Source organism: Engystomops pustulosus, chromosome 3, assembly GCF_040894005.1.
Source record: "Engystomops pustulosus chromosome 3, aEngPut4.maternal, whole genome shotgun sequence".
Taxonomy (NCBI): Eukaryota; Metazoa; Chordata; class Amphibia; order Anura; family Leptodactylidae; genus Engystomops; species Engystomops pustulosus.
The window spans coordinates 55596131-55623866 of NC_092413.1; the positions used below are offsets into that span (position 1 = coordinate 55596131).

Sequence of the window (27736 nt, forward strand, 5' to 3'; positions counted from 1 at the left end):
TACTGAGGTTCAAATATTAGGCCTTCAATGATTTTCCACTGAAAAACAAGATATGTGTCTCTGTCTCTCTTCTTTTTATAAAGAACAAAGGCATTGTGGATTCCAATTTGAATCAGGTAAATTGCTACTTTATTGTACTAAGTTTTAGTTTTTCGTTTGATTAAATAGGGTTGTAACACCTGGTCGCTTAAATCTACCCCTTCCCCCCATGTACTTATTGTACTCGGCCACACTAACTGGCTTTTGCTTGTCTGCTGGTGCCCCTCTTTCCCGCACTGACACGGATTCCGCAGAATGGATGGTGCTCAATAAATACACATCTTTGCGGTCTCTGTATTTGACCGCCAACAACTTGCCACAAGCATATGCAGAGGACTCCCCCTTTTTCTAGGCTTTCCCGACTAACTGCTGTGAAAAACCTTTTCTGTTTTTGCGCATCGTTCCACACTTGTTTAAAAATTATCACAGTACAAGTAGTACCCTTTGTGTAGCAGAGCCTGCATTATCTCCCACACGATCCTGCTGCTAGTGGAGAGATCAGGAGTAGCACCCAGGAGGATCAATAGTCCGGTCACTTCCTTCAGAAATCCTAAAGGCTGTTGTATAACCTGACTCACTTTCACAAAGCTTATATAGCTTTAATCCGTAACGTGCCCGTTTGGAAGGGAGATATTGGCGGTAGCTGAATCTGCCATGAAAACTCAGGAGGGACTCGTCCACAACCACATTCTGCTCTGGCGTATATTTTTCAATAAAGCTCTGATTTAGCAAATTTATAAGGGGCCTTAGTTTGAACAAGTGGTCACGGTTTGGATCACTGCTTGGAAGAGCTTGTGAATTGTCACTAAAGTGCAGGAACCGCGTTCGTAATGTGACCTAAACGTGGTGTTACTGGTGTTACTTGGGTGGTGTTACTGGTGTTACTTTGTAGACCAGTATAACCTAATTTTGGGCTTTTTTTTTTTTTTTTTTTACAATACCCATATTTAGGGTTAGTCCCAAAAATTTTTTTATTTCATGCAAATTTGTTGGTGTCCATTCTCTTGGACAGATGATGTGTTCTATCTTATATACTGGGTGGCATATAAATTAATTTGGTGATCAAGGAGAGTGTCGCTTAGACATAAAACAAAAAAGTCAATTTCAGCAAAACTGGAATCATCCACTGTTATGCAAGGGGTGGCAGTAAAGGCATGAACTCTGGGTTCAAAAGATAGAACTGGTGCCCATGGGAGACTGGGTGTCTCAACTATAGGGACCGTGTCACATTGTGCTGCATCGCTGCTAGGTCCTGCAACCTCCTGATCTGCTGCGTCAACTTCACCAGGGACACCCCCTGTGGATGATTCTGAAGTGACGCTGGCATTGTCACTGCCTTCAAAGGCGTCCATTTCTGATGCGGTCTCAAACTCTTATTCGGACTGAAGCAAGGCGTAGGCCTCCTCAGCAGTATATCGCTTTCTCACCATAATAACTCAACATAATAACTAAATAACGCTAACTAAATAAGACTAACTAACTAAATAACACTAAACTTTTGTTATGCTTTTTTTTTTAAATTTTTTAAATATTTTTATAGTTTTTAACTGCGCAAATGGTAGCAGTAACAAAACTAACAAAAACTTTATGTACGCTTTGTAAGTGAAAGCACTAAGCGTACCAAAAAAAAAAAATTGTAAAAAAAAAAGTTAAAAAATGAAGGGTTAATCACCCATGGTAATAGGCAATGGTGAAAATTATTGCACCAATGCGCCTGTAGGTCCTACCTGCCTATAAGTAATCTATTACACAGGTATACTGGGGAAAAAACTTTTTTTTTTAATAGGTTAAAGGTTATAGGTTGAAAGGTTAAAGGGGTATTCCAGGAATAAGCATAATTCATATGCAAATGGATACTCAAAATATAAGCTAATGTGTAATTAGTTGTTATTTAAAATTTTGCTCCCCTTGGCAGAAAAATGCTGATGACATAGACTGTAATGAAGAATTAAAATGCTACTGGCCCTTTAATCAGTCCTCCGCGCGGTCCGTTGTGGAGCAGACACAGGAGAGAAGATGGCCGCTGGTCACATGTCCACATCACATGTCCTGCACCTGCCTGGGCAGGTCATGTGATCACCACTAGGTTTGGCTGTAGTCGGTTGGTTGCAGTGTATCCAGTATGGCCGGTGTTGTAGTGATGGCAGTTACACATCATTACTATGGTAACAGAGCAAGAGCATAAGAGGGAGGAGGAGGAGTTACTAAGAACTAAAGGATCATGGGACTTGTATTTTCCAGTGGCGGCCATCTTGGTGATAACTCCACCTACTTTAGAGAGGCCATACATTTTGTAAATCATAAAATCTAACTATTTAAGCTCTGTTTTGTGACTAATGACATTGAGTATTGTTATATTCAGATATTTATATCATCAAGGATTTTTGTGTATGACATTCATATTCCCGGAATACCCCTTTAAATAACGTGTATAACTGGGTATACAAAGGGTTAATGAGTAGGGGAAAGTAATGTGCTGCTTGTAACAGTGGAATACAATGAATTGTTCTGACAATGAATCTTCCTTCTTCTCTTCTCCTCACAAAGAAACAAAGTGTGAGGAGAAGTAAAGAAGCAGAAGATTCAGTGTTAGATAACAATAATAAACTTTGCTGTGACCACTGGGATTTGTTCTCACAGAGATCACGTGTGCAGGGAGGACCAGCATTGGTCCCCCAAACTCTGCCTAGTGACCAAGGCTGCTGGTAACAGCTTTGGCACTAAAAAAATAAAATGTTAACCCTGCGCCTGTGCAGTGATTAAAGTCCCGCCGTGAATCAGCTTGGACTTTAAACGGCGAGAGGTCACAAACCGGTTAATCAAGCTATTTGATGTGTGAGAGGCAAGGGACTCACATTAAACTGGAACCCCAAAGAGAACAGAAAACATTAGTCAACATTATCGTTCCTGGGTTACACTGAATGTAGATTTTACATTTAAAAAAATTTACATTCCACCACCTCATTCCTGGTGGGTAAAAAATACAGGGTCAACTCTATTATCATTGGATGGATTTTTAAGAAATATTTGTCACATATTTTTTTTTTTTCGATCCAAGAGATATCGAGATATCCCCATTTTTAACTATTTTTTACCCATTTTTATTTTCTGAAATTAAAGCGCCTCTGTCAATTAAAATGATCAATCATAGATTGAATCAATGTTATTTTTCCTCGGGAATCCGGATCTGCAATAAAAATGGGGGTAGGAGGCCAAGTGTGGTATCATTGAATAGATTTTTGAAAAATATTTGGCACATATAATTTTCGTTTTTTGATCCAATTTGTATTTCACAAGATATTCCACTGTCCCAACCTTTTTATTGCACCCTGTATATAAACTGGAGATAATAATTAGAGAAGATGATTTTTTCAGAAAATGTGTAATCACTATTGATCAACATTTGATGGATTTTTTTGTATAGGGTACACAATGCCAATAAAATAGTGTTTTACAAAGTTACCAAAGTATATCAATACAAATACCTTTAGTTTGCAAAAATAGAGAACAGCAATGACTGTAGCACAAATAAAGATTATAAATAATTTTTCTGAAGTCACCAAACAGTAGGAAGTGCACAGGCCTTTGCTTTGAATGACTTCAGCACATCTGATTCCATAAAGCACACATTTGGAATAATCAATTTCTCTTGCTATGGCTGATAGGGTAACCCCTTCGACCTTCATCTGGACACCCTGCTACCAGGGGGTTTCAGTCACTTTGGAACATCACACCATTTTTGTGACGTTAGGCAACATTGACATGACGATGTGCCCACCATACCGTAGCATGGCAGCACACGTCGATGATCGGGAGAGGAGGAGGGGGTGAGTGCTGCTCGCCCCCGCCCCTCTCCATAACTATACACTCACCGGCCACTTTATTAGGTACACCATGCTAGTAACGGGTTGGACCCCCTTTTGCCTTCAGAACTGCCTCAATTCTTTGTGGCATAAATTCAACAAGGTGCTGGAAGCATTCCTCAGAGATTTTGGTCCATATTGACATGATGGCATCACACAGTTGCCGCAGATTTGTCGGCTGCACATCCATGATGCGAATCTCCCGTTCCACCACATCCCAAAAATGCTCTATTGGATTGAGATCTGGTGACTGTGGAAGCCATTTGAGTACAGTGAACTCATTGTCATGTTCAAGAAACCAGTCTGAGATGATTCCAGCTTTATGACATGGCACATTATCCTGCTGAAAGTAGCCATCAGATGTTGGGTACATTGTGGTCATAAAGGGATGGACATGGTCAGCAACAATACTCAGGTAGGCTGTGGCGTTGCAATGATGGTCAATTGATACCAAGGGGCCCAAAGAGTGCCAAGAAAATATTCCCCACACCATGATACCACTACCACAAGCCTGAACCGTTGATACAAGGCAGGATGGATCCATGCTTTCATGTTGTTGACGCCAAATTCTGACCCTACCATCTGAATGTCGCAGCAGAAATCGAGACTCATCAGACCGGGCAACGTTTTTTCCAATCTTCTACTGTCCAATTTCGATGAGCTTGTGCAAATTGTAGCCTCAGTTTCCTGTTCTTAGCTGAAAGGAGTGGCACCCAGTGTGGTCTTCTGCTGCTGTAGCCCATCTACCTCAAAGTTCGACGCACTGTGCGTTCAGAGATGCTCTTCTGCCTACCTTGGTTGTAACGGGTGGCGATTTGAGTCACTGTTGCCTTTCTATCAGCTCGAACCAGTCTGCCCATTCTCCTCTGACCTCTGGCATCAACAAGGCATTTCCGCCCACAGAACTGCCGCTCACTGGATGTTTTTTCTTTTTCGGACCATTCTCTATAAACCCTAGAGATGGTTGTGCGTGAAAATCCCAGTAGATCAGCAGTTTCTGAAATACTCAGACCAGCCCTTCTGGAACCAACAACCATGCCACGTTTCAAAGGCACTCAAATCACCTTTCTTCCCCATACTGATGCTTGGTTTGAACTGCAGGAGATTGTCTTGACCGTGTCTACATGCCTAAATGCACTGAGTTGCCGCCATGTGATTGGCTGATTAGATATTAAGTGTTAACGAGCAGTTGGACAGGTGTACCTAATAAAGTGGCCGGTGAGTGTATATGGTACACGGCACCGTATTACGGGGGAAAATAGGACATGTCCTATCTTTCACCTGGCTACGGCGTAAATACGTCGGATGTATATACGTCCCCAATGCGGCCGTTTAAATGTAGCCAAAGTGAAAACTGGGAAGTTAGGGTGGTTTCTCATTTGCATGTCTGCTCCGCTTCCGCTGCGAATCCAATGCATATTGTCTCCTTTGTGTCTCCGCTTTGCTTCCGTTTGTCTCCTGGTCTGCAAAAAAAACCTGAAGATTTAACATTACTTTGAAAACATAACCCTTGGATTCTCAGCCTCATCACTGAAAAAAGAACTGACATTTCAACAGTTTTTTTGCAGTCCTATAGATTTTATTGCCTTCCATAATCCACATCAGTGAAAAATCAATGGGCATATTCCAAAGTTTTTTCCACGGACAACGTATGAGTGAAAATATAAGTCAATGTGAAAACACCCACACATAGGACTACACAATGATCTTGACATTTAGGAAATTTCTCTATGAAAACGTAGTCTTCAGGTTGTGAGAATATGGAGAATTGTTTTTTTTCAGTAAAGATTATTGCATTATTGGATCAGTAAATGCAGGGACTATTTGAGCACAGCAGGTGGAAGGAGACTCTGAAGGCTGAGCGCTCTGTAGCACTCAGTTGTGCAATAACTGCCGGTGTCAGTGCTGTGCACGTGCCCGGCTAGGCCCCTCCCACATCTGCTTCTGTGTGGAGCAGAATAGAGGCTGAACAAGCATCATAATAACACATAGAAGGGTATCTTTACTTCCAGGTAACCATTACAAATAGATTTTTGAAATATTTTAACCTTTTTGACAGCTTTTTGCAGTGAATTGTTTCGTGGCATAACCCCTTTAAATACCATATGAAGTGCTATGAAGCACTATGAAGATATTTGTTACACAGAAAATAAGCCCACACAGAGCTCTTTAAATGGAAAAATAAAAAAGTTATAGATTTATGAAGGTGGGGAGGGAAAAAAAGTCACAATGTCACATTTACTAATCAAACTCCTCTTGAATTTAAGTGGGATGAGTATTTTATACTTGTAGGTGCTTTTCAAAAAGTAATGAAGAATGGTTGGTACACTATGAATATTGATATTTTTATTGATTTATGCCATTTTAATGCCAAATATCTTGATGAAAAGACATCAGTCTGCTTTCTATTCCATGTTTACCTTTTTTTTTAAATACCTTACAATTTATCCTAAACTTTTAACTGGAAACACTTTGACCCCATAGGTAATAATGTGCAACAGGTTCAGGAGTAAAAGACAACCAGATGCATATGAGGCTAATTATGGTCAAGAACAAGGCATTGGAAGGAAATTAGAAAGTCTCTTTAATCAAATCCAAATTGTCAAGACAGGGAAGAAGTGTGAGCCCTGCACATCCCATAACTCTATCCCTGCCTACTTGCTGGCCCTGGGCTACACCGCAGGCGACAACTGGATGGTTTTCCCTACCCTGGGTTTCTACACAGAACAGGCAAAAAAACAAGGTCAGGCAAAACTGTCCAAAATTAAGTCAATAAAAGATCAGAATCTCTGAAAAACCACGTAGAGTATGTGGAAAACCAAGAGTCCAAAGACTTTTCTTTAAGATACCTGCATAAGGGAGAAAGTAGAATATGGATTATTACATTGGTTATTGCTGGTGAACACTATGGAGTGTGTGTGAGTGGGTAATCAAAGGGAACATATTACCATAAACTGACCAATTAAACCATTACCTGTATCTTTCTTTCTTATGTTTCTTTCATGGGGCATCATCCAGAAAATCATCTCTCAAATGAAATGTAAATATAAAGATACAGAGGCAGGGAGTTTAGTACTGAAGTCAAGCACTCCCTGCCTTAGAATGTCACCTTTGCTGTGATTGATATGATTCACCAGACTTTGGAGAGCTAGTTTTGATGCTCATGGACACTGGACCATCAATTACAGCAAAGGAGGTGGGGAAAGCATGACTCTAATGACTTTCCTGACTTTGTAAAACCAATCTACATCTCACATCAAAGTTGATTTTTTTTGGATGATGCCACCACTCTTGACCCATTATATAAACATCTGGAAGGTGTGTAGCTGCTTGACAACATCCCAGTAGTATTTTAGAAAGTCGATTTTTGCTGACAGGTTCTCAAAGTCAAAGTTAGTCCCTTTTCACATCTTTCAACTACTGCCATTGAATATAATATACATTCAGGAATTTAGTCATTTCATTTGAATTCAGAAGCAGAAAAGCAAAACTGTTCAAGGTCAAATAGTAGTCCAGCTAGCACACCAATGCTTTTTTATGTGAAGTCCCAAATATACAATCCCTAGAGCTTTCACAGTTAAAAAGGGTCATATTGACTCGAGCATCTAAAAATATATTGTTATTTTTTAGATTTTTATCTCTAAACTACTGTACAACATCAATCTATGCAGTATACTACTAAATATCAATACAAAGTAAATATTCTACACACAGATGCTTACACATGCAAATGTTAGAAGACATCAATTTTAAGGGGTATTACCAACTGGACATTCATATTTATTTCATTTATTTCTTTTGCCATATACAAAAATTTCTTCATTTGGATTTCATTAAAAAAGTCCCTCTGTGAAGATATGGGAGATACTGCATATCCCAAAGCCATCCTGTGGTAATGTTTGCTGGATAGGCACCATAATAGCACGCCGTAATAGGCAGCATAATAGTGCTGCAGTGTTTCATCTTGTTTTTATGGGACAACATGACTACATTTATAGGAAATTATCAACACAATTTTTTCACAGTTACGACATAAGATGCCAGTACCAACGTGATTGTCATAGTACAAGATGAGAACACACAAGATGAGAAATATTTAACAAAATATAGACAGGGGGTCCAACATTTAAAGGACATCTACCAACAGATCACTACCTCCTGTCACCACGATATATTTCCTCGACCCCACTTTGCCAGGTCTGCTTTAAGCAGTCTGAGTAAAGGATCACAATTCAATGCAAAAGTCTGAGATAAGTCTGTCGGGACCTGGACTTCTACATACTTCGGGGAGTGTGTGGTCCAGGAAAAGGGGAACCTAGAGTGTAAAGAAGCCGAAACCAGGGGGTTCAAATCATCATATAAGCACCCAAGCCATAACGTTGTACAGCCTCCCTCAGGAAACCCCAGTCCACCCAATCAAATGCCTTTTCAGCAGGATGCCTTTCCAGAGAAAGCAGGATCAGCTATTTAGGTGATGTATAATGGAGAAAGTTTTGAAGGTATTGTCCCTCTCTTTGCGCAGTGAGATAAATCCCACCTAATCAAGATGAGGGCTCAATCTATTCTATTTCCGCTTCCCTCCCACAATCTGACGACAATGCACTGTGCAGAGATTCAAGAAGATTGTGCGCCCGATATCCTGCATGTGTCGCTTCCCCGCTCAGGTCCACCGGAGTTCACCATCTTCCTCCAGATGCATGTAAGTGACACAATTTTTAAGTTAAATCCCGCGCTCTGACCAAATCTGTCGGATCATCCTACAACCCACCCCCCCATTTCTGGCACAAGAAGCCAGTGCGCCAAACTCCGATCGCGTGTGACACAATCCCCTTCTAAATCCCTGACCCCCACAGATCACGAGAACATGGGGGGGGGTGATGTACCCCAGTTGGACCTCTCGTTGCTCCCAAGGGTGAGCGAGCAGCCAGCCACCCATGGCCAGGCTGCCACATTCATCTCTACGGAGCTCACACCGTATGATCATTCGTATTATTGAATGTCTAGTTGGTGACGAATAGTGCTTTCGACTAAACATGATAATTAATGATCATTGCAAACAAACAGCAACAGTAACTATGCCGTTCTGTCTTTTTAAAGGGGGATGAGGTAGAACTGCACTCCAATGCAGGGAAGCTGAGAAAAATATACAGGAAGCTTTTTCTATTACAGGAAATGTGTACCTATATTAGGAGCAATATTCTTACTATATTGATAAAACTAAGCAAATTAGTTTTGTGTTAAGAACTTCTCAAGCTGAAAATCCTGGATTCTAAATATCTGACCCTGGGAAACAATATTGAGACATTTACCCAGAATGAGTTCACTTACAACAGGTGGATCTCTTAGAACTATGCTAATTCAGCATTTCCCTCTTGTTTTTAATGTGTTTTTTTTAAATTTGTACTCCAATGACATTTATTTATTCAGAAACAATATGAAACCTGTGTATTGTCTAGTAGGTGATGTACAAGAGGAAGCAAATCTGCTTTTCAAAAATGCCTTCCAGAAAAATGTCATAGCTTAAGAAATTGTCTTTTATCCATCAATTTCCTTACTCTCTTATAAATATCTTAGATAATCTGCTTATAATTTTTTTTTACATATGCATACAAGAGTTGAGAATATTCTGCACAGTTTGAGCTCTGAGATGAATTAAGCCCTTGAGGAACTTCTTATTTCAGATATTCAAAGTTATTTCAGGAACCCTCCAATGGTTACTTGGTTTTATTTTTATTACCTTTATTATTAGTGCTACCTAAAGTCTTAATTTTACCAATTTTATTAACCATATATACTCGAGTATAACCTGAGTTTTTCAGCACAAAAATAGTGCTGAAAAAGCACCCCATAAAATTTCAGACAAAAGAGTGAAAATAGTTTCAGAAAAGTATTCTAAGAGCAAAGGGACTATCTGTGGAGAGCTCCAGAAATACCTTGAATCAGCAGCTACAATTGTTTAAAAAAAAAAAAAAAAAAAACAATAAAGTAAAGGACTCAACCTCCATGGTGTGAACACAAGAGTCTATTGCTAAACAAAAATCATCACCAAGAAAGTTTAATTTGCAAGTTGGAACTGGTAAATTTTGCAGATGTAACTCTTTTGGCTTGTCATGGGAATAAGGGAATAAAGCTTCATGGCAGACACTTGACTTTGATAACTTATGGTTGATCATTGCAGCCTGAAGGTACAGTCAATTACAGACCAAAGTAGTCACAAAGGGCAGAGAGGTCCATTTGTAACTAGGGGTCATATTTAAGTCTTCTTAACCCTGTTCTTAAGTCAGAAACTCCTTGAAGTCTGGTCAGAAAAGACCAAAATTTAACTCATTGGATGACATAATAAATACCATGGGGAACAATTATTAGTGCTTCTACACCAGTTTTCTAGCATAGAAGCACTGAAATAAGTGCAATTTCTTGTGCATTGCCGGCGGTGCGGCCGCCCACGTTTCCGCCGGGACAGGGGAGGAGTCGCCATTTATCATAAGCTGGCACATGAGTGTGCCGATAATAAATTTGCCGTATAATAAATTCGCCCTCATGTTTGGAGACCTTAAAGCACTGCACATAATCCCAAGAACACCATTACAACAACAAAGTTTGGATTTGAGAACATCATATAGTGGAGCTATTTTTCAGCATTCGGCACGGCAAACTTCAACTTTATATAATTAAAGGAAGGGAAAATGTACAGAGACAATCTTGAAACAAAGAGCACAGGGAATGGAGCTGGAGCCAGTTGGCTATGTGCTCACAAAAGGTGTGGGCTCAGTCTACTGTATATGCCATCATAATTCTTCCTTTTACACTCTCAATTTCATATCTTATATTTATAGCATACATCGAAGATAACTTTTACTCAAATCTCTATCTATATTATATTTTGCTACACAAAACAATGATTCTCTTTTGTACAGTTTTATTCAAACCATGATGCTTCAAAGAGGAAATGGCTTGTTTTCTACTAATACATTATACATGGAATTGAAAAAACGTCATCATTTTTAAATAACATTAAAGAACAGCAAACACAATTTAATATCAGTATCCAGTGATTTCAGGAAAAATAAATACAAGTAGTGTGAGCATTTTTGAACCATTTACATGTGATGTAGTTGCTCAAAATTAGTTTAATATTATGTTCTGTATATACGGTAATACTGTAGTTCATATGGTGCTGAATTTCATGAAACATGATAAGGAGGCAAAGCCTGGCAAGTAAAGAATATTGATATATGCTCCCTTCAACCTCAGTTGTCATGAAAATATATAGGACACTACTGAGGGTTTATTCGGTACCACCTGCCAAATGAGAAATTAAGTAAATTATTACAGATGTGAATATTGTGCGGGACCAAACATATTTCACATGTATACTATCAAATTGGTGTTTAAACACCCTGGCCCTTTGCATCAAATGTTAAAGGACCTCCCATAGATCACTGCAGAAAATTAAAAACAGACCATAAGTAGCAGAGTTGGGTCTATTTAAAATGTAGCGAGTGCCCCCTTATCTGTCCAACAGTTTTGCGTAAAAATTGTCAAAACAATGTCTTAATACACTACACTGAGATATATCATAGTTATTATTTCTTATGAGCATACTCTATGTCTCACATGCTAAGCTTTACTCTTTATGCGTTTGATAGCATAAAGTATAGGAATGTCTGTGCTTCTGATATGTGAAAATAGAATGAATATCACCCAAAAATGTATTTCATTTAATATTCCATGATATTATGAAAGCAGATCCTGGTCTAATAATTATTAAATAATATTTAACAATTCTTCACTTCTCTAAAAATAAATACCAATCACATCTTTATACAGATTCTCTACAGATTTAAAGCTATATACAAAAAGAATGTAGATTATAATGGTCAGGAACACAAAGTAACCAACTCCAAGATCATCTGCAGAAGTCCATTAGTTGTGTCTCTTCTTCAGCTGTTGCTACATTTTGTTTTTCATTGAGAAGTTGATTTGTAGCTAAATGAGACAAATAGTGCATCCCTCTCTCTTTTCATTACCAGGTAGTCCATGAGACTGTTCAGCCGTCAATAACTACTTTGAAGGAAATCCCATCCTCAACCAGTGTCAGTTTCTTCTTGTATAAAACTAGGCAATCAACGGTCCTGGTGACATAAAATGAAATAGGATTAAACAAAGATGTTTCCATAGGTATATTGTGACCCGATAGACAAAAAAAGGTTCTATCCTACAGAAAGCACAAAGTAGTTTTCTATCAGTCTCTTAGTGACATGACCACATTAAGGAGTGGCTCTAGTAATTCAGTTACCCAACTCTAGAGTCATTCATTGATGCGGTCATATAACAGTTTTACAATTATATTCAATATTATTATTTCTAATAAAAAAATATAAGTTATATTTGTTTTTACAAATTCTGTTCATTTATTAATAAAGGAGTCCAGGTATACCCCTTGCATTAATACAGACAGAATCATAATAAAACACAAATTCATCTTAATCCTGTATATTGTGTAATACAAACATTCATGTAAAGGAGGATGACAATACATAAAGTAGCATTACAAGACATGGTTTACACTGGAGATCAGCTTTAGGCCTCTTGGTGGATATGTCTCTTTTTTTTCAACCATATAAACTATGTAACTATGTAACATGGGCATGTTATGGTTTAGGTTTGTAGGTTCTGTATTTCGGCACCAATTATGGTACAGTCTATCCAAATGACTCCAAAATGCCCTTATACATACCAATTTACTAAGAAATTCTAAGAACATGGGCTCTGAATACAGTGAATGATGCACTTTTTGCCACAGTATTTCCAGAGATATTAATAAAATAATTAATAGTTCTAGAAAATAAACTTTAACATGGTCCCTCAGATGTCGTATAAAGGGATATTCTCCTACAGACTACACACATATCCTGTGCCTCAAACTTATTCACCAAGTCCTGCAGGGTGCTAAAAGGGGTATTCCGGGAATATGAACGTCTAATACAAAAACCCATAATGCTATAAATAAATGAATGTAACAAGACTCAATGTCATTTGTCACAAAATGGAGCTTAAATAGTTTGATTTTAGGATTCACAAAATTTTATGGCCTCTCTAAAGTTATCACCAAGATGGCTGCCACTGGAAACTACAAGTCCTAAGATCCTTTAGTTCTCAGTAACTCCTCCTGCCTCTTATGCTCGGCTCCCAGTGATGATATAACAGGTTTTCTTGCTCTGTTACCATAGTAATGATGTGTAGATGCCATCACCAAAATACTGGCTGCAATACAACCAACCAACCGAAGCCAAACGTAGTGGTCATCACATGACTTGCCCAGGCAGGTGCAGGACATCTGATGTGGATATGTGACCAGCGGCCATCTTCTATCCAGTGTATGCTCTGCAACGGACCGCGTGGAGGAAATTAACGGACTGATTAAAAGGCCAGTAGCATTGTAATTCTTCATTACAGTCTATGTCTTCAGCTTTTTTCTGCTAACAGGAGCAAAATTTTAAATAACAACTAATTACATATAAGCTTATATTTTAAGGACCCATTTGTATATGAATTATGCTGATTCCTGGAATACCCCTTTAATCATAGTTCAATGATCTCATATTTATACATGCTAACTTCAAGTTTTGATAAAGATTTTTGACATTATTTTCAAACTTTCTTTGTAACTTTATATGTTATCATACCTCAGTACTACTCAATTCCTCCTTAGTTACTGTTCCATTGTGGTCTTGATGTTGCTCCATAATTTGTACTTCCATTATGTCCATATTTGGGTGCATGTTTGACTTCTCATTCTCCCATTTAGCAAAACCTTTGTTCTTGGTTGACTTGCTATAAAATTTACATTTCATCTTAGGGAATGTATGGGAACCAGTGTCACTCCAGCCAGAATCAGGCCAAACTGGATCTGTTTGTGTAGCCTGGCTTGTTGTAGATCTCTGTAATCGCACTGAAATTTTCCTAGAAGACCCGGTGACCAAAGTGATTGCTCGTCCATCAAGATCTTGATTTTCTCTTCCAGAGGGCGGGAACTCAAAAACTTCACTGTGTGCTGAAAAAATTGATCATGTTATAACAAAATATCAAATGGAACCATATACATTGAGTGTTATTGTGATTTACCTCATACATGCCATATCAGGCTTTGAGTTATTAAAGGACCTCTACCATCAGTTTACTGATGGTAGATTAGTCCAAATAAGAAGTTCTTTTATTATAATTCTATGTGCCACGATTGCAGAAATATAGAGTTATAAAATTTAGTCAAATTACCCTGGGCCGCTCAGTCTACGTCACCAGAGAGCAACTGGGAGCCTCATATTTTAATTTATGCACTCGGCCTGTAGTGCTAGAGGTCCTGCATGGGACATGACATGTTACGGCCCAAGCCCATATGTTTGTGTGCATGAGTCCTTAGATATATTATAACCCTTCCAGGCTCTGACAGTTGTTATGCCAGTTATCGCACTGGCCCGGCACATTGTATCCATTTTATTTTTAGTAATAATGCCCTCTGAATTTTAAATCGGAGAAGTACCCCCAGAAAAAAGTTATCTTTACATCCATTTTAATATAAATCTGTCCATAACTATCCTACATTTGTCTTTCTTTCTCTTTTATCAGCTTTATTTCAGTCCCCTTTTTTATTCTCTGATTTGTATAGCATCTTAAAGCTAGTCCTATAAGGATACTATATATTTTGGAGAATATGGCTCGGAATGGAACAGAACAGGTAGATGAGTAATAAGGTTAGATAAAACATGGTTTTTTTGGTAGCGATTTTTTTTTATCTTAGTTGTGCAAACTGGATATTCTTCACTCATGAATACCAGTTAACATCATTAGGAGAAACAGCAGGTTGACACATTTCCCCAACAGTAAATAGATATGTAATACATAGGGGTCATTTATCTTAGGCTTTTCTCTCTTTTTTCTCTTATATTTGAGACTTTTTTGGTATATTTGGGCCAAAATTTGCAACTTTTCAGTGTTGCATCTGATATGTCTTTATGTGGATGTATAAAAAAGTCACACATTTGATACAAATCACTGTAAAGATGTTTAGAAGGAGGCAGAAGAATGTACAACTTTTGTGTAAAGTATAACAGTACAAAAGTACAACAGACACACATGCATAATATATCACAATCTAAGATAAATAAAAGTGCTGTTCTATGTAATGTCGCAATGAGCAAATAATCAAATAGAATAGAATAGTGCAATGTAGTGCTGGTTCCGAAATTGTGCCAATGCTGCCAGCAGATTTTACTATTAGTTACTATGATCAAAACTGATAATGACATTTAAAAGATTACAGTATAATTTTTATAAATCACTTCCCTTTTGATGAGGTTTTTGATGAATGGAAAGAGGTTTCATGGGTTTTACCACAGGATGAATTTCATTAAAAATTTGCAAAGAACTAATAAACAAAATTGCAGGTAGTTTTTCAACAAAATGATGTATGCAGTCCAAAATGTTGTCATCCAAAATAATAACTTATCATGCAAAAAGCAAGACCTCATATGACTGTGTCTTTGCAATAATGCAAAAACTGTGACTTTGAAAAGGTTTTGAAGAACCAACAATAATAATGCTACAATATCACCTGCTAAACCTATGTGGAGTGCTGGAATTACAGCCATGCAGGGTACTGTAGCTCTCCCTCAATCCCCCTTCTACTCTAAAAGCGACATCAATTTCTGTTCTCGCTCTATCCTGGGCTGGGCGCAACAGCTGCTCTTTGCATGTTCAAATTTTGCAACAAAAACTGCCAGAGGTCCTGACAACCCCTATAAGGTAGAAGAATAACAATCCCTGTTAGGCTGACCAGATAAAGCCTATAAGACAAGGTCTATAATAATCTATAATCAACTTCTCTTTATTTCACCTCGTTGTTTTAGGAAATGTTTTCAATATCATATTTTGCATTATACAAACTATACCTGGCGTTGTAGATGGGCTACTGGGTAAAGAACCATGGCTGCTGCCGATAGATGCTGCTCTGGAGAGTTTTCTGCAGGCTAACACAAGGAGATCTTTACACTGTTTATGGCAATTGGCTCCACAGTCTGAAAGAGGAATGTATTCAGAGCTTAACAATGTGTGAAATTAATGTTATCTTTATGCATCCCTGCATTTTCTAGTATACACTGAAGACCACTATTTGTACTGATGAGAATTTTGCTCATGAAAATAATGTGCTGTTTATTATTCATTGTTCAAATACTTAGTATCAGAGGTGCCCCGGCCACACACAGAGCACCCTCGAAACTTACCTTTGCACTTGTATCCTTGTTTGATTATACCCCAAAGCTGAAATGAAAGAAATAACAGGTTTGTGGCAGCAGTAAGGAAAGCCAGGTCATAAAGAAGGAAGTAACAGTTGCTAATACTAACAAAACAGGATACACCGACACCCTTCCTGACATCAACAGCTCCAGCTCAGGCAAACTCTAACTGAAGTCTTTCCAGATTTCTCACAAAAAGTCTTTAAAAGCACACACTGAATGAGTATAAATTACAGGTGGGCTTGTTCAACCCGAATGTGAAGTCATTATATTAACCCCTTCTCGCCGAGGTCTTTTTTCGTTTTTTGTATTTTCATTTTGTAGTCCCCACCTCCAAAAATCCATAACTTTTTATTTTTCCATGTAAAGAGCTCTGTGAAGGCTTGTTTTCTGCGTAATAAATTTCACTTTATAGTAACGGTATTTAATATTATATGCTGTGTACTGGGAAGCCGGAATAAAATTCCAAATGCAGTGAATATGGTGAAAAAATGTGTTTGTGCCGTTTTTTTGTGGGCTTGGATTTTATGGCTTTCACTGTGCGCCCCAAATGACATGTCTACTTTGTTCTTTGGGTCATTACGATTACAAGCACTGTACAACCTTTTGATCACTTTTTATTGAATTTTTTCACAATAGCAAAAAAGTGGTATTTTCGACTTCGGGCACTATTTTCCGTTACGGGTTTAAACGCCGGGAAAAACCATGGTGATATTTTGACAGATCAAATATTTTGGGATGCGGCAATACCTAACATGTTTATTATTTTGACTTTTTATTTATATCAGTTCTAGGGAAAGGGGATGATTTTTAAATTTTTTTTTTATTTTTCTATTTCTATACCCTCTAAGGTACAGCACTGACTGCGGGTGTTACCGGTGGATGTTTGCTGCAATATGCAGTAAACGCCGAGCTTGTATGGAGAGGGCTCATGAACCCTCTCCATAACCCCACAGCTGGCATGAGACGTGTTGGTAAGATGTTAATAATAATCATAATAATAATTATTATTAAAATGTGCAGGGGAACCACAATCATTTGTGGGATTTGGTCCATAACAAGGTTTCATGTACTTTTAGCCATAAGGGATCTACACACAAGGTCACATGGCCATATTCTTGTAGGTCCTGAAGAGAGAGTCAGTTGTTATGTATGTTTTTAAAGGAAATCTACCATTTAAAAAAAAATATGCCGGGATCACCTAGAACAGAGAGCTATAAAAAGCAGCACAGAGTGCTGGGACAAGATGTCCGGATTATGCACGCCAAAGCACCATGTTGGAGAAGGAGGTGACGTCACCCAGGAGGCTTGCATAATTAGCAGCCCAAAGCGCTGGTCCCTGAACAACGTGATGCTTTTTATAACTCTCTTTTCTAGGTGATCCCAGTGTGTCAAGCTTAGAGAAAACAAGTGCTCTGATGAATATGAAGAGGGGCTTAGGTATGTATTTGTAGATTTTTTTTAATTTTTTAAATGGTAGATTTCCTTTAATTGACCTGGTCTAGTGTCAGCAATATTTTGGGGGTCTGTATGTATTTTGGCTTTGAGTGTCTACATTTAGGGCTGGGTTCCGTTCTTGAAAGCGTAGTTGATCAAGGTTTGATGTCAGAAATAATTCGTTTTTATTTACTACTATGGGGCAATTGGCATCTGCTACCTAGAGTGTTCTGCCTTCCTCTGGATGTAGGCGTATAAGTGAGCATCACTTTTTTAAAATCTTAAGTTTGATCTTTATTATCTTTCCCTTATAAGCTAGATTTTTGTTATTTCTCTTCCCCATAGAAGCCTATGATCAGCATATTTTAATTATTATAATTTTTAAAATTATATTATTTAATATTTGTTAGAATGTTTCTAACAACATTGAAATTATATGATGCTAGGTATAACTAAAAGTATGGAAACTTATAGTGCTAACTTTGTATTGTTTGTTTTCAGAATCCAATGTAATGTGGCTGACTATAAAATATCCTTTTTTTAATACAATAAAAAGAACGTACAAATCCTGCACAGTGCTCACAGAAGGTCGGCTTTAGATATGTCATCTCCTGGAAGTTGTGAATAAAGCCTGGTCCCATTTTACAATGAAACTGAGATTTTGCCCTCAGAAAATAGGCCATCATTTCTTCTTTGCTGATAAGACCATCTCTGAAAAATATGAACAGAAAAAAAGTTTGTTAACATATACTGAACTGAGGTAGTTCTACACACATTTCTGCTTGATCAGTTATGTCAATGTGGGAAGTTAGTTGCCAAAAATAGACATATAGTTGCATGCGCAAAGCTATGCCGGCATTATCACTGCAGGAGTCTGGCAGTGACTGACAGCAATGCTCATGCTTTAACGCTCGTGGACACTTATTAGTCTGGATATGACGATTAACCCTTAAATGCTGCTTTTTCTTAAACACACAATGAGGAGGATTTAACAAATCCGCCAGTCTCTAGCTGGATAACACTAATCTTTTGCTGCACCAGATTTATCACTGTGATGATGAATTCTGGTGCAGTATAAGACTGTCGGTTTCTACTTTAGGCCTACTTTTAGTTGGTCCAAATTGTGCAACAGAATTTGGGGTGCACAGATGATTTCCTGCAAGCAATGCCCCTTTCTCACAAGACCATGCCCCTTTCCCATAGACCACGCCCCCATAATAGGAGAAGTCGTAAAAGTGCCAAAAAAAGGCATTTTAGACAGTGCTTTTGATGCAAAACCACCAGAATTGTGGCGCAAGTGTGTTTATAAATTCTCCCCCCCCATGTATTGACAAAATATAAAATTATCTATAAATATGGTTTTATTTTGTAAACAGTTTAAAGACACAAAGTAAAAAAAATGTGGTAGCAACCCAGGCAATTGAAACAAAATTCATTCCCCCCAACAAAACAAAACAAATGGATAACTTTGATTTACAAATAAAATAATCTGTTCTGTGGATACATTGACTGCAAAAAAATTCAGACGCATAAAACCAAAATGATTACACATATTTAGTAAAGAATCATGGCCCTCATTCCCTTCTCATCACCACTCCCCTACTTCCCAATTGAGGATGAGGGGAAAAGAGAACACAACTTGTGTCGTTTGAGAGTCCTCTACAGTACTCACTACGCACTGCTGGCAGTGAGCCAGGTCATATTAAATAATCAATTAAAAAGCTAACGAAGGCATGTTTTAAGTCTACATGCCATAGGTTACTGGAACCTGTATTACGGTATTTTCTGCCTACAGAGCTGCATGTGGGTTTGTTTCCTGCATAACAATGTTTTCTGGGTACTTAAAGGAAATTTACCACTAGGTTCAAGGATTGTTAACCAAGAACACATACATGCTGGCGCGTGCTTCTTCTGGCAGGATCCACTCTTCCTTAAGCCTCCTATGCTCTAGTTTTGTTTTTTAAAGACTTTAAAATTATGCAAATGATTAATCATTATTAAACACCTATGGGGCCCAGAGCCCCTCAGTCTCATTTGCTTAATTTTAAAAACAGGGCATAAGAAGCTAAAAGAAGAGCAGAAACCGCCAGAGGGGACACACACCAGTATGTCAGTGTGCTTGGTTTTCAATCCTTGATCCTGGTAGTAGATGTCCTTTAATTGTTGGTGTTAGTACTAGTGTCAGCATTTAATATCCCATCCAATTCCCCTTGGAAGATGCTCAGGGAAAAATTCAGGTGTGGTGAAGCTGCTTGACAACACATTGGGGCAGATGTACTTACCCGGTCCATTTGCGATCCAGTGGCGCGTTCTCTGCGCTGGATTCGGGTCCGGCCGGGATTTATTAAGGCAGTTCCTCCTATGTCCCCGGAACGCACTGGAATACACCGAGCCGGGCTGAGTGAAGGTAAGTGCAAGCTCCGCAACACATTTTTTGTTTTAAATGCGGCGGTTTTTTCGAATCCGTCGGGTTTTCGTTCGGCCACGCCCCCGATTTCCGTCGCATGCATGCCAGCGACGATGCGCCACAATCCGATCGCGTGCGCCAAAATCCCGGAGCAATTCAGGGGAAATAGGCGCAAATCAGAAATATTCGGGTAACACGTCGGGAAAACGCGAATCGGGCCCCTAGTAAATGATCCCCATTGATTTTTAGGTCTTTTTAGTATCTTAGGTCAATTTCCGCAAATGTCACGATTCCAAAGAAAAATAAATATCTAGCATCTAGGAAGATGAGTAGAAGAAGATTGAAAACTATATTAAATTTAATTAAAAATATAGTTCAAGGTCGTATTTATGTGTTTCAAACTGGGTTCTTTGTCATGGCATACGGGTAAACTTGGCTAACACCAATTATATATAATGTATGTTAAAGGGAATAAAGTGTAGCTCATGTAATTAGACGATAATAATACACCAGAAAATGGACCAATTTGAGAAGAAAATTAACTTATGCCACAGCAGAAACTGCTCTGAGCTAACCCACAAGCCCTTTTGTATTGATACTTTTTTTATCACTTTTTATGTGGGACAAACATAAATCATATGGTGATTGTATGGTGATTTTCACTTTTTTTATTTTATCGATCGATTGCATTATTATACACTGCAATACTTATGTATTGCAAGGTATTAGCAGTGTATGTTTTAGCAAGGTATTAGCCTAATGCATAGGCTGACACACTGCCTGTAAGGTCCCGTCTGTAACAAGACACATTTGCCTTAGCAATGATCGGTGACCCCTGAAAACACTGTGGGGGGCACCAATCGAGCAGGGGGAATCTTCCTGCAGCCATTTAAATGCCATGGTCAAACTGACCGTGGCATTTAAACTGTTCACATCCGCGATTGGAGCTCACCTAGACCGCCAATGTTACACAGGGGTGTCAGCATTAGATTACTACTGACACCATGCGATTCCTGACGTCAGCCCAGCTCTGGTGCTGAGCGCTAATCGCAGGGGCTTTGCGGAACGCCCCACTTGGGAGAGGGAGATGACGTCACAAAGGTGGTGTGAATAATTAGCAGCCTGGGGCCCTGGACATCACATCCCTGTGCTCGGGTCTGCTTTTTCTCTTTTTTCTAGGCAATCCCAGCACGTCAAAATGAAAGAAGACCACTGCTGGAATCGGAATGAAGAGGACCGTAGGTGAGTATGCATAGTGTGTTTTGTGTTATCCTTACAGGTAGTTTTCCTTTAAAATGCAATAAGCCTCCCTATTACAGAGTGTCCTGGTCCAGTTACCACCTTGTTCAGGGCAGGACACTCGTTCTATGGATATAACAGACATGCCTGAAGTATCACCTGCATGTGTATCCCTGAAATGTATGGGCACTCCATATACTTTTGTACAAAGTGGGGTTTCGCCTGTGAGATCTTCGGTGTTTTTAGTCTTAAAGAGGACCTGTCAGATAAACAAAACCCTCTAGCAGCACTTACAGTATATTTAACCTTTTTCTACTAACCTGCCTGGATAATTCATTTTCCAGGACTTTTTCCAGGGTGCACCAGTTACCAATTGGCCTGGGGTTGAGGTGAGCTGAGACTATCTTTTCCCTTTTTTGGATTATAACATCAAGATATTTTATTTATTTTTTTATAGAAACAAATAATAGTAGTAGTATTTATGGTACATTCCAAAAATAAAGCTTCCCCTACTGTTTCACTATTTATTGCCAAATATAATCATAAACGATAGTTTGCCAACAATGATATCACAACAAAATTAAACAAAGTGTGAGCCAACTTACTGATCCTTGTCTAAAACACAGAAGGAGTCCAGAAATGGGAAGTTCGCAGCGATGCTTTCAAAGTCTTCTTGAGAAATATATCCGTCGTGATCATGATCATAATTTCTAAAAACAGACTTTAAAAGATTTGTAAAGATTTTAATATGTCCAGGTTTTGGTTCATCAACACTTCCTCATGATTTGCATAATGTTTATATGGACTTTTTTTCAAATAATGTAATAGCATCAATTCGTATAAAACAAAAAGTTAATACATTATATAACTACCCTTGCCTAAAATATCGTTTATTAAGTATGCAGTCCTGTAAGTTTCCAAAATCGCAGTCATGCAAATATAATTTATACAAATATTTGTTCCCAATTATTGTCATTTCAGGTTCAACAAGCCAATACAATGCAAATAGCCAAGTAGCAATACAAATTATGGTTGTTTGGAAACACATCCCTTTGTGTGTAAACAGGGGCATTGCTGCCAATAATTAAACATGGATAATAAAAAATTGTATAATTTAATTGAATGAGAACCAATAGACTTTTGCCATATTGCTGCTTAATTCTCAATTTTACTGTCAGCAGATCTTACACCATTAAACTCTGAGCCCCCTCAGGAAGGGTATGAAGTGTCCTTTCTAGAATTTGAAAGGTGGGATTCTTATTTTTAATATAGCATACAAAAGCAGGTCTCTAGGCAACATAGAACTCAAGATAGGGATGTCTGATGTGACAGCCCCCCTGCAACCTCTAACCTTGACTCATCTTAGGTAAATATGACTCTTCTCATTTTCAAATGACTTTGGGTGAAGTTAGGTTAGAGGTGAATTGGAAAGATTTCATATAAAATGGAATTCTAGGACCAACGCATCATACCCTGCCTGAGAGTGCTTGTAGTTTACTAGTACTGTACTCTCGCTCACTTTTCTACAAGCTATATATAAGAAAGAAGAAAGGACAGGAGGGCTAGATGGTAATATAGAAGGCTGTAATGGAAATGATTAGGTGTGCTAGTTACTGTAAACCCAAAGTGATAAGGTATTTTCCAAAATATGCAGTTACTTATATTTTTTTATATTACAGCAATGGATTGTAGTATTTTGTTTGGATAATTTACAGAGCATATCTTTGAAGTACATTGGGGTGTGCTTTCATTTCTCATATCTAGAAATAAATGAGCACCTTCATATAGCCATTGCTAAGAATATGGATTTGTGAATATGGATTTACACACAATAACATTGTCCAATTAGCATTACTGGTGTCTGGGTACAGTTAAAACCCAGTTGGCAGTGTTCTAAATATATTTCCAGGAGGAAACACAAGAACAGTCTAAGGTTGCATTCACACAAATATGTTGGGCCTCATAGACTGTGCACTAAGCACACTGTGGGGGTCATTTACTAAGGGCCCAATTCGCGTTTTCCCGACGTGTTACCCGAATATTTCCGATTTGCGCCGATTGTACCTGAATTGCCCCGGGATTTTGGCGCACGCGATCAGATTGTGGCGCATCGGCGCCGGCATGCACGCGACAGAAATGGGGGGGCGTGGCCGAACGAAAACCCGACGTATTCGGAAAAACCGCCGCATTTAAGAACGGAAAATGTGTCGCTCGGGACGCACTTACCTTCACTCAGCCCGAGCCGGTGAACTCTGGCACGGTCAGATGCTTTTCAGAGCAGCAGCGCCACCTGGTGGACGGCGGAGGAACTGCCTTATTAAATCCCGGCCGGACCTGAATACAGCGCAGAGAACGCGCCGCTGGATCGCGAATGGACCGGGTAAGTAAATCTGCCCCTGTGTCTCACTGCAACCGTAACCAAGCCGTCCGACTGTGTGGCAAAATGAAGAGCAGGTCCTAGTCGTGTGAATGGAGCCTTATCCAGACAATAAAGAAAAATGCTCAAGGGATGTTATTTCATGTGGAGTTCTTATCAAAAAGATACACAAAATCATAGATAGGAAGCCAAAGTTTTGTCTTTAAAAAATTCACAAAATCTTTATTTTAAATCCATTAAAATATTAACAACCAAAGTCACAGTAACTCGTCTTAAGGTGCTTATTGGAGAGTAAAAAAAACAAGTCGCTTGTTTCAAACATTACGTTGTTTCTTAAGCAGTTTGCTTAGATAGAACTTAATGGGGCCCATTTACGTACCCGACCGCTAGAGTTCACATAAAGTGCATTTTCCGAGCACTATGCCGCTATTCACTATGATCGTGTGCCCAATATCGTGCCTGTGTTGCTTCCCCGCTCAGGTCCAACAGAGTTCATGGTCTTTTCAGTGAAGCATGTAAGTGCTTGGGCCTACGACATAATTTGAATGTTGAATCCTGCGCTCATTCTGAATTAGTCGGATCGTCCGACAGCACGCCCCCTAAATTGAGCTGCACGTAAGCAAGTGCAGCTGCACCAAAAAATACTTGCGTGCACCAAAATCTTAGCGCAGACACTTTTTAAATTCCTGTGCAAGCCGAGTAATCCCTGAAAAAGGTGCACAGTGTGACGAAAGTGAGCAGCACGAGCCTTAGTAAATGAGCCCCAGTGTTTGAAACATGTTGCAAAGCTGATTCCTGATGTTTTACTCTCCAATAAGCAACTTACTGTGACTTTGGTTGTCAATATTAATAGATTTAAAATAAAGATTTTGTGACATTTTTAAAGACAAGCTTCCTATCTTCTGACTTTTGTGTGTCTATATTCCGGTGATCAATGGGTTGCTTTAAGGAGATTGTGGGTCCAGGCTTATTTCCTACAGATGATCGGAAATTGGGAGAAGGAAGGCACACACTTCTTTTTTCTTGTATTTACTGTACAGAAAGAATTGCTATTATCATTTAGTTTTTGAATAAATATTTATTTTCAGCATTATAACATAATGTTCTCTGCCATCCTTTAGAACAGTGTGACTTCCAGAAACTCGGAGGTTGGTAACACAAAGGCTTTATTTTACAGAATAGAAAACACTATGGTTAATGGCTTGATAATTACTAGTTACTAGTGCGGAAAAAATGAAAACGCAGAAAATATTCTACCATGGGGAGTATTGAAAATGTAGTGTATGAAGCATTATGTGTTCTAACTGAACAAAAGTAAACTTTAAATGTTGAATAAGACTTAGATATAAAATTGGCCATATTAACATTCCTCATATAACATTTACAGCTGGTATATAGCTGGTAAAGATATAACCCATTCATCGATTACACCTATGTTGAAGTAGTTTCTGTTACGGATTAGGAAATATGTTTCAGACGTTTTGAAATTCTGAAAATGAAGTTGTCTCACCATTGGAGACAACTTATAAAGAAAGTTATTTCAATATCACAGGGCTAAATAAGGAGTAGAAGGAGGAAGAACAAGATTTTTTTTGTTTTCACTTGTTTTCTATTTATAATAAAAGCATATCCATATTAGTTTTATTTAAGACAAATAGGGAACAGAAGGAAAAAATAGGAATAATAGGAATACAGCAGTATTCCCAATAACTGTCTATTAGATGTAAACCTGTGTGTCAAGCTTACCGTAATTACCAAAAGATTATGTTATCCAAAATTCTGTCAATGTATTGTTTGTTATATCACAGTAAATAATTTTACACTGAAATATCTATATAAATATATAAAATTAAATATATAAAACACTATGAGGATTTATCCGGTAACTGTCTCGCAACAGATTTTACTGCTATATTAGACAGTTATTGGTAACACCGCCATAGCCCTATTTACCACTTTTCCATATTTGTCTTAAATAAAACAAATATACTTGTAGACATAATATTATTATAAATGGTAAGCAAGTGAGTACTAATAAATTTAGTGGGTTTCTGTTTCTACAATAAATATTAGTTGTGCAACTTTGTAAAACTGGGAAAGGTTTTAGGTGGTGGTTTTAGGAAACATTCACCCAAGGAAGCTTACAAATTTTGTAAAATTAAAGTACAAATTGAAAAATATAACCGTAAAAGTTTTATCATCATTTGCCCTTTCAGTACGCAAAACAAACATAATCATTAATATGTCTCAAAATGCCTTTTTAAAGCAGCCTTAAAAGGGTTTGTCCACTTTCAGCAAATATTTTATATGTTTTATGTAGGGAAAAGTTATCAAATTTTCCAATATACTTTCTGTATCAATTCTTAATGGTTTTCTAGATCTCTGTTTGCTGTTCTGCTATAAAAAGCTTCTTTGATTACTTCCATTGGATAGAAATCTGTCCATGTGATGTGATGGACATGCAGGTGCATATACAAGCCATATATCGTATAACTTTTCCTTACACAAACCATATCAAATATTTGCTGAAAGTGGACAACCCCTAAAATAATTATCACATATGAAAAACACAAAAATAAAACTGGTCGACCCACTAATTTTTTGGCATAAAAATGTAAATAAACACCTATGAATGAAACCCCTTTAATGGTTTGATCTAAGCTGTCTCCAAAAATGTTGTCATTGAAATAGGTGAACAGAGCTTCAGCTGCAAGGTCTGTGACAGGTGGCTGTACTTTAGGAGTTAGTAAGGTGTATCTTTTGGGATTATTAGATGGAGAAAGTGTTTTTGGTGAAATAGATCTGTTTGGTTTGGTGAATGGCATAGTAATATGTTGCAAGCATAAATTTATAATGAATAAAGTCTGCTAATGTGTGCCATTTCCTCCACAGACATTTGTCACTTGTGGACCACCGCCGAATGAAACAGGTTTGGACCATGTGCAAAAGTGCAGATAGAATGTGGTGCCACCTCATACAGGGCACTCTTGACAATATGATTATAATGATTTTTAGCATGTTTAGGACAGGTGAAGGAGGAGATGGGGAATAATGATGACTGCAAGGTTTATGTGTGTTGGTGCATATTAATGGCACATGGGTTCTGGCATATTTGATGGGTTAGGGGATTCTTAGGAGATGAAGAATTATTGACAGTGAAGAGAGAAGGTTATGTGGTCTGAAAATAGGAAGGAAAAATTTGTAAAGTCGGGAGAAGACCAAGTCAACAAGGTGTCAATAGAGATGATAAAGGGTTGGAATCTAACAGGATCAAGGAAGCCAAGTAGAAAAGTAATCAAGTAATTGGTAAGGTGAGCCAGAAGGACAGTATACTACAGGCACACTAAGGGAGAATGGGCAGAAAATAACATTCTAATTTACTGAATGTATATTTTATAAAGCACAACATTGAATACCAATAATACAATATAAAGTAAAGAATTAGAAATATAAATGGTATCAAGAAAAGTGATCTTACCTCAACTAATTTCCTTATATGTTTGTTAATAATTGTAGGGTCAGGCTTTGGCGTCACACCAGAAGCCCAGTCAAGCGGTACATCAGGTTTATTGGGAGTTGTAGGGGAAGTCGGCTGAGATTAAATAAACAGATAAATTTTGTTTAATCAAAGGCAATGAATACTTTTAAAGGTTTTATGTAAATTAATAATATTCAGTATATAGTCAAAAGTTATATACTCTTATATATTTATGTTTCCATTCCTACATTTTAAGATGCTGGATGGCTGTCGTTGAAAATAAGAGCAAAACTTGTGATAGATTTCCTTTAAATACAAATGTCTCTTTTTAAAATATGATTCTTATACTAATTAAGATAATTACTGCATATTGTAATTTTATGCAAATGTATAAATATTTATTTCATAATTTATTTTCTTTAAACAATATTTAGTTAGTAGTAGCATTTATCTCTGCTGGTTATTTACTGAATATTAGCCACCAAATACAATATTGTAAATAGTAGTACTTTTTTCTTAAAGGTTTTGATCATTTATTTAATGCAGCAGAAGGACCTTGACAAGTGGATTTATAGTGGAAGGGGCAGCTCTGCAGCAGTT

The 27736-nt window shown here is 38.0% G+C and overlaps 1 protein-coding gene across 2 annotated transcripts in view; it reads right to left on the reverse strand.

The window, feature by feature from the left end:
- Positions 1-10804: 10804 nt before the first annotated feature.
- RASGRP3 (RAS guanyl releasing protein 3) overlaps positions 10805-27736 on the reverse strand; it is an 80482-nt gene continuing 63550 nt past the window's right edge. For both annotated transcript variants that reach the window (XM_072140836.1, XM_072140835.1), the window contains exons 11-17: positions 27137-27250; positions 21887-22002; positions 18199-18346; positions 16187-16223; positions 15854-15979; positions 13592-13959; positions 10805-12037 (exon numbers count right to left, since the gene is read on the reverse strand). In XM_072140836.1, coding sequence (XP_071996937.1) covers positions 12029-12037; positions 13592-13959; positions 15854-15979; positions 16187-16223; positions 18199-18346; positions 21887-22002; positions 27137-27250 — 918 coding nt within the window. In that variant the 3' untranslated portion in view covers positions 10805-12028. The remainder of the gene's footprint in view (positions 12038-13591; positions 13960-15853; positions 15980-16186; positions 16224-18198; positions 18347-21886; positions 22003-27136; positions 27251-27736) is intronic.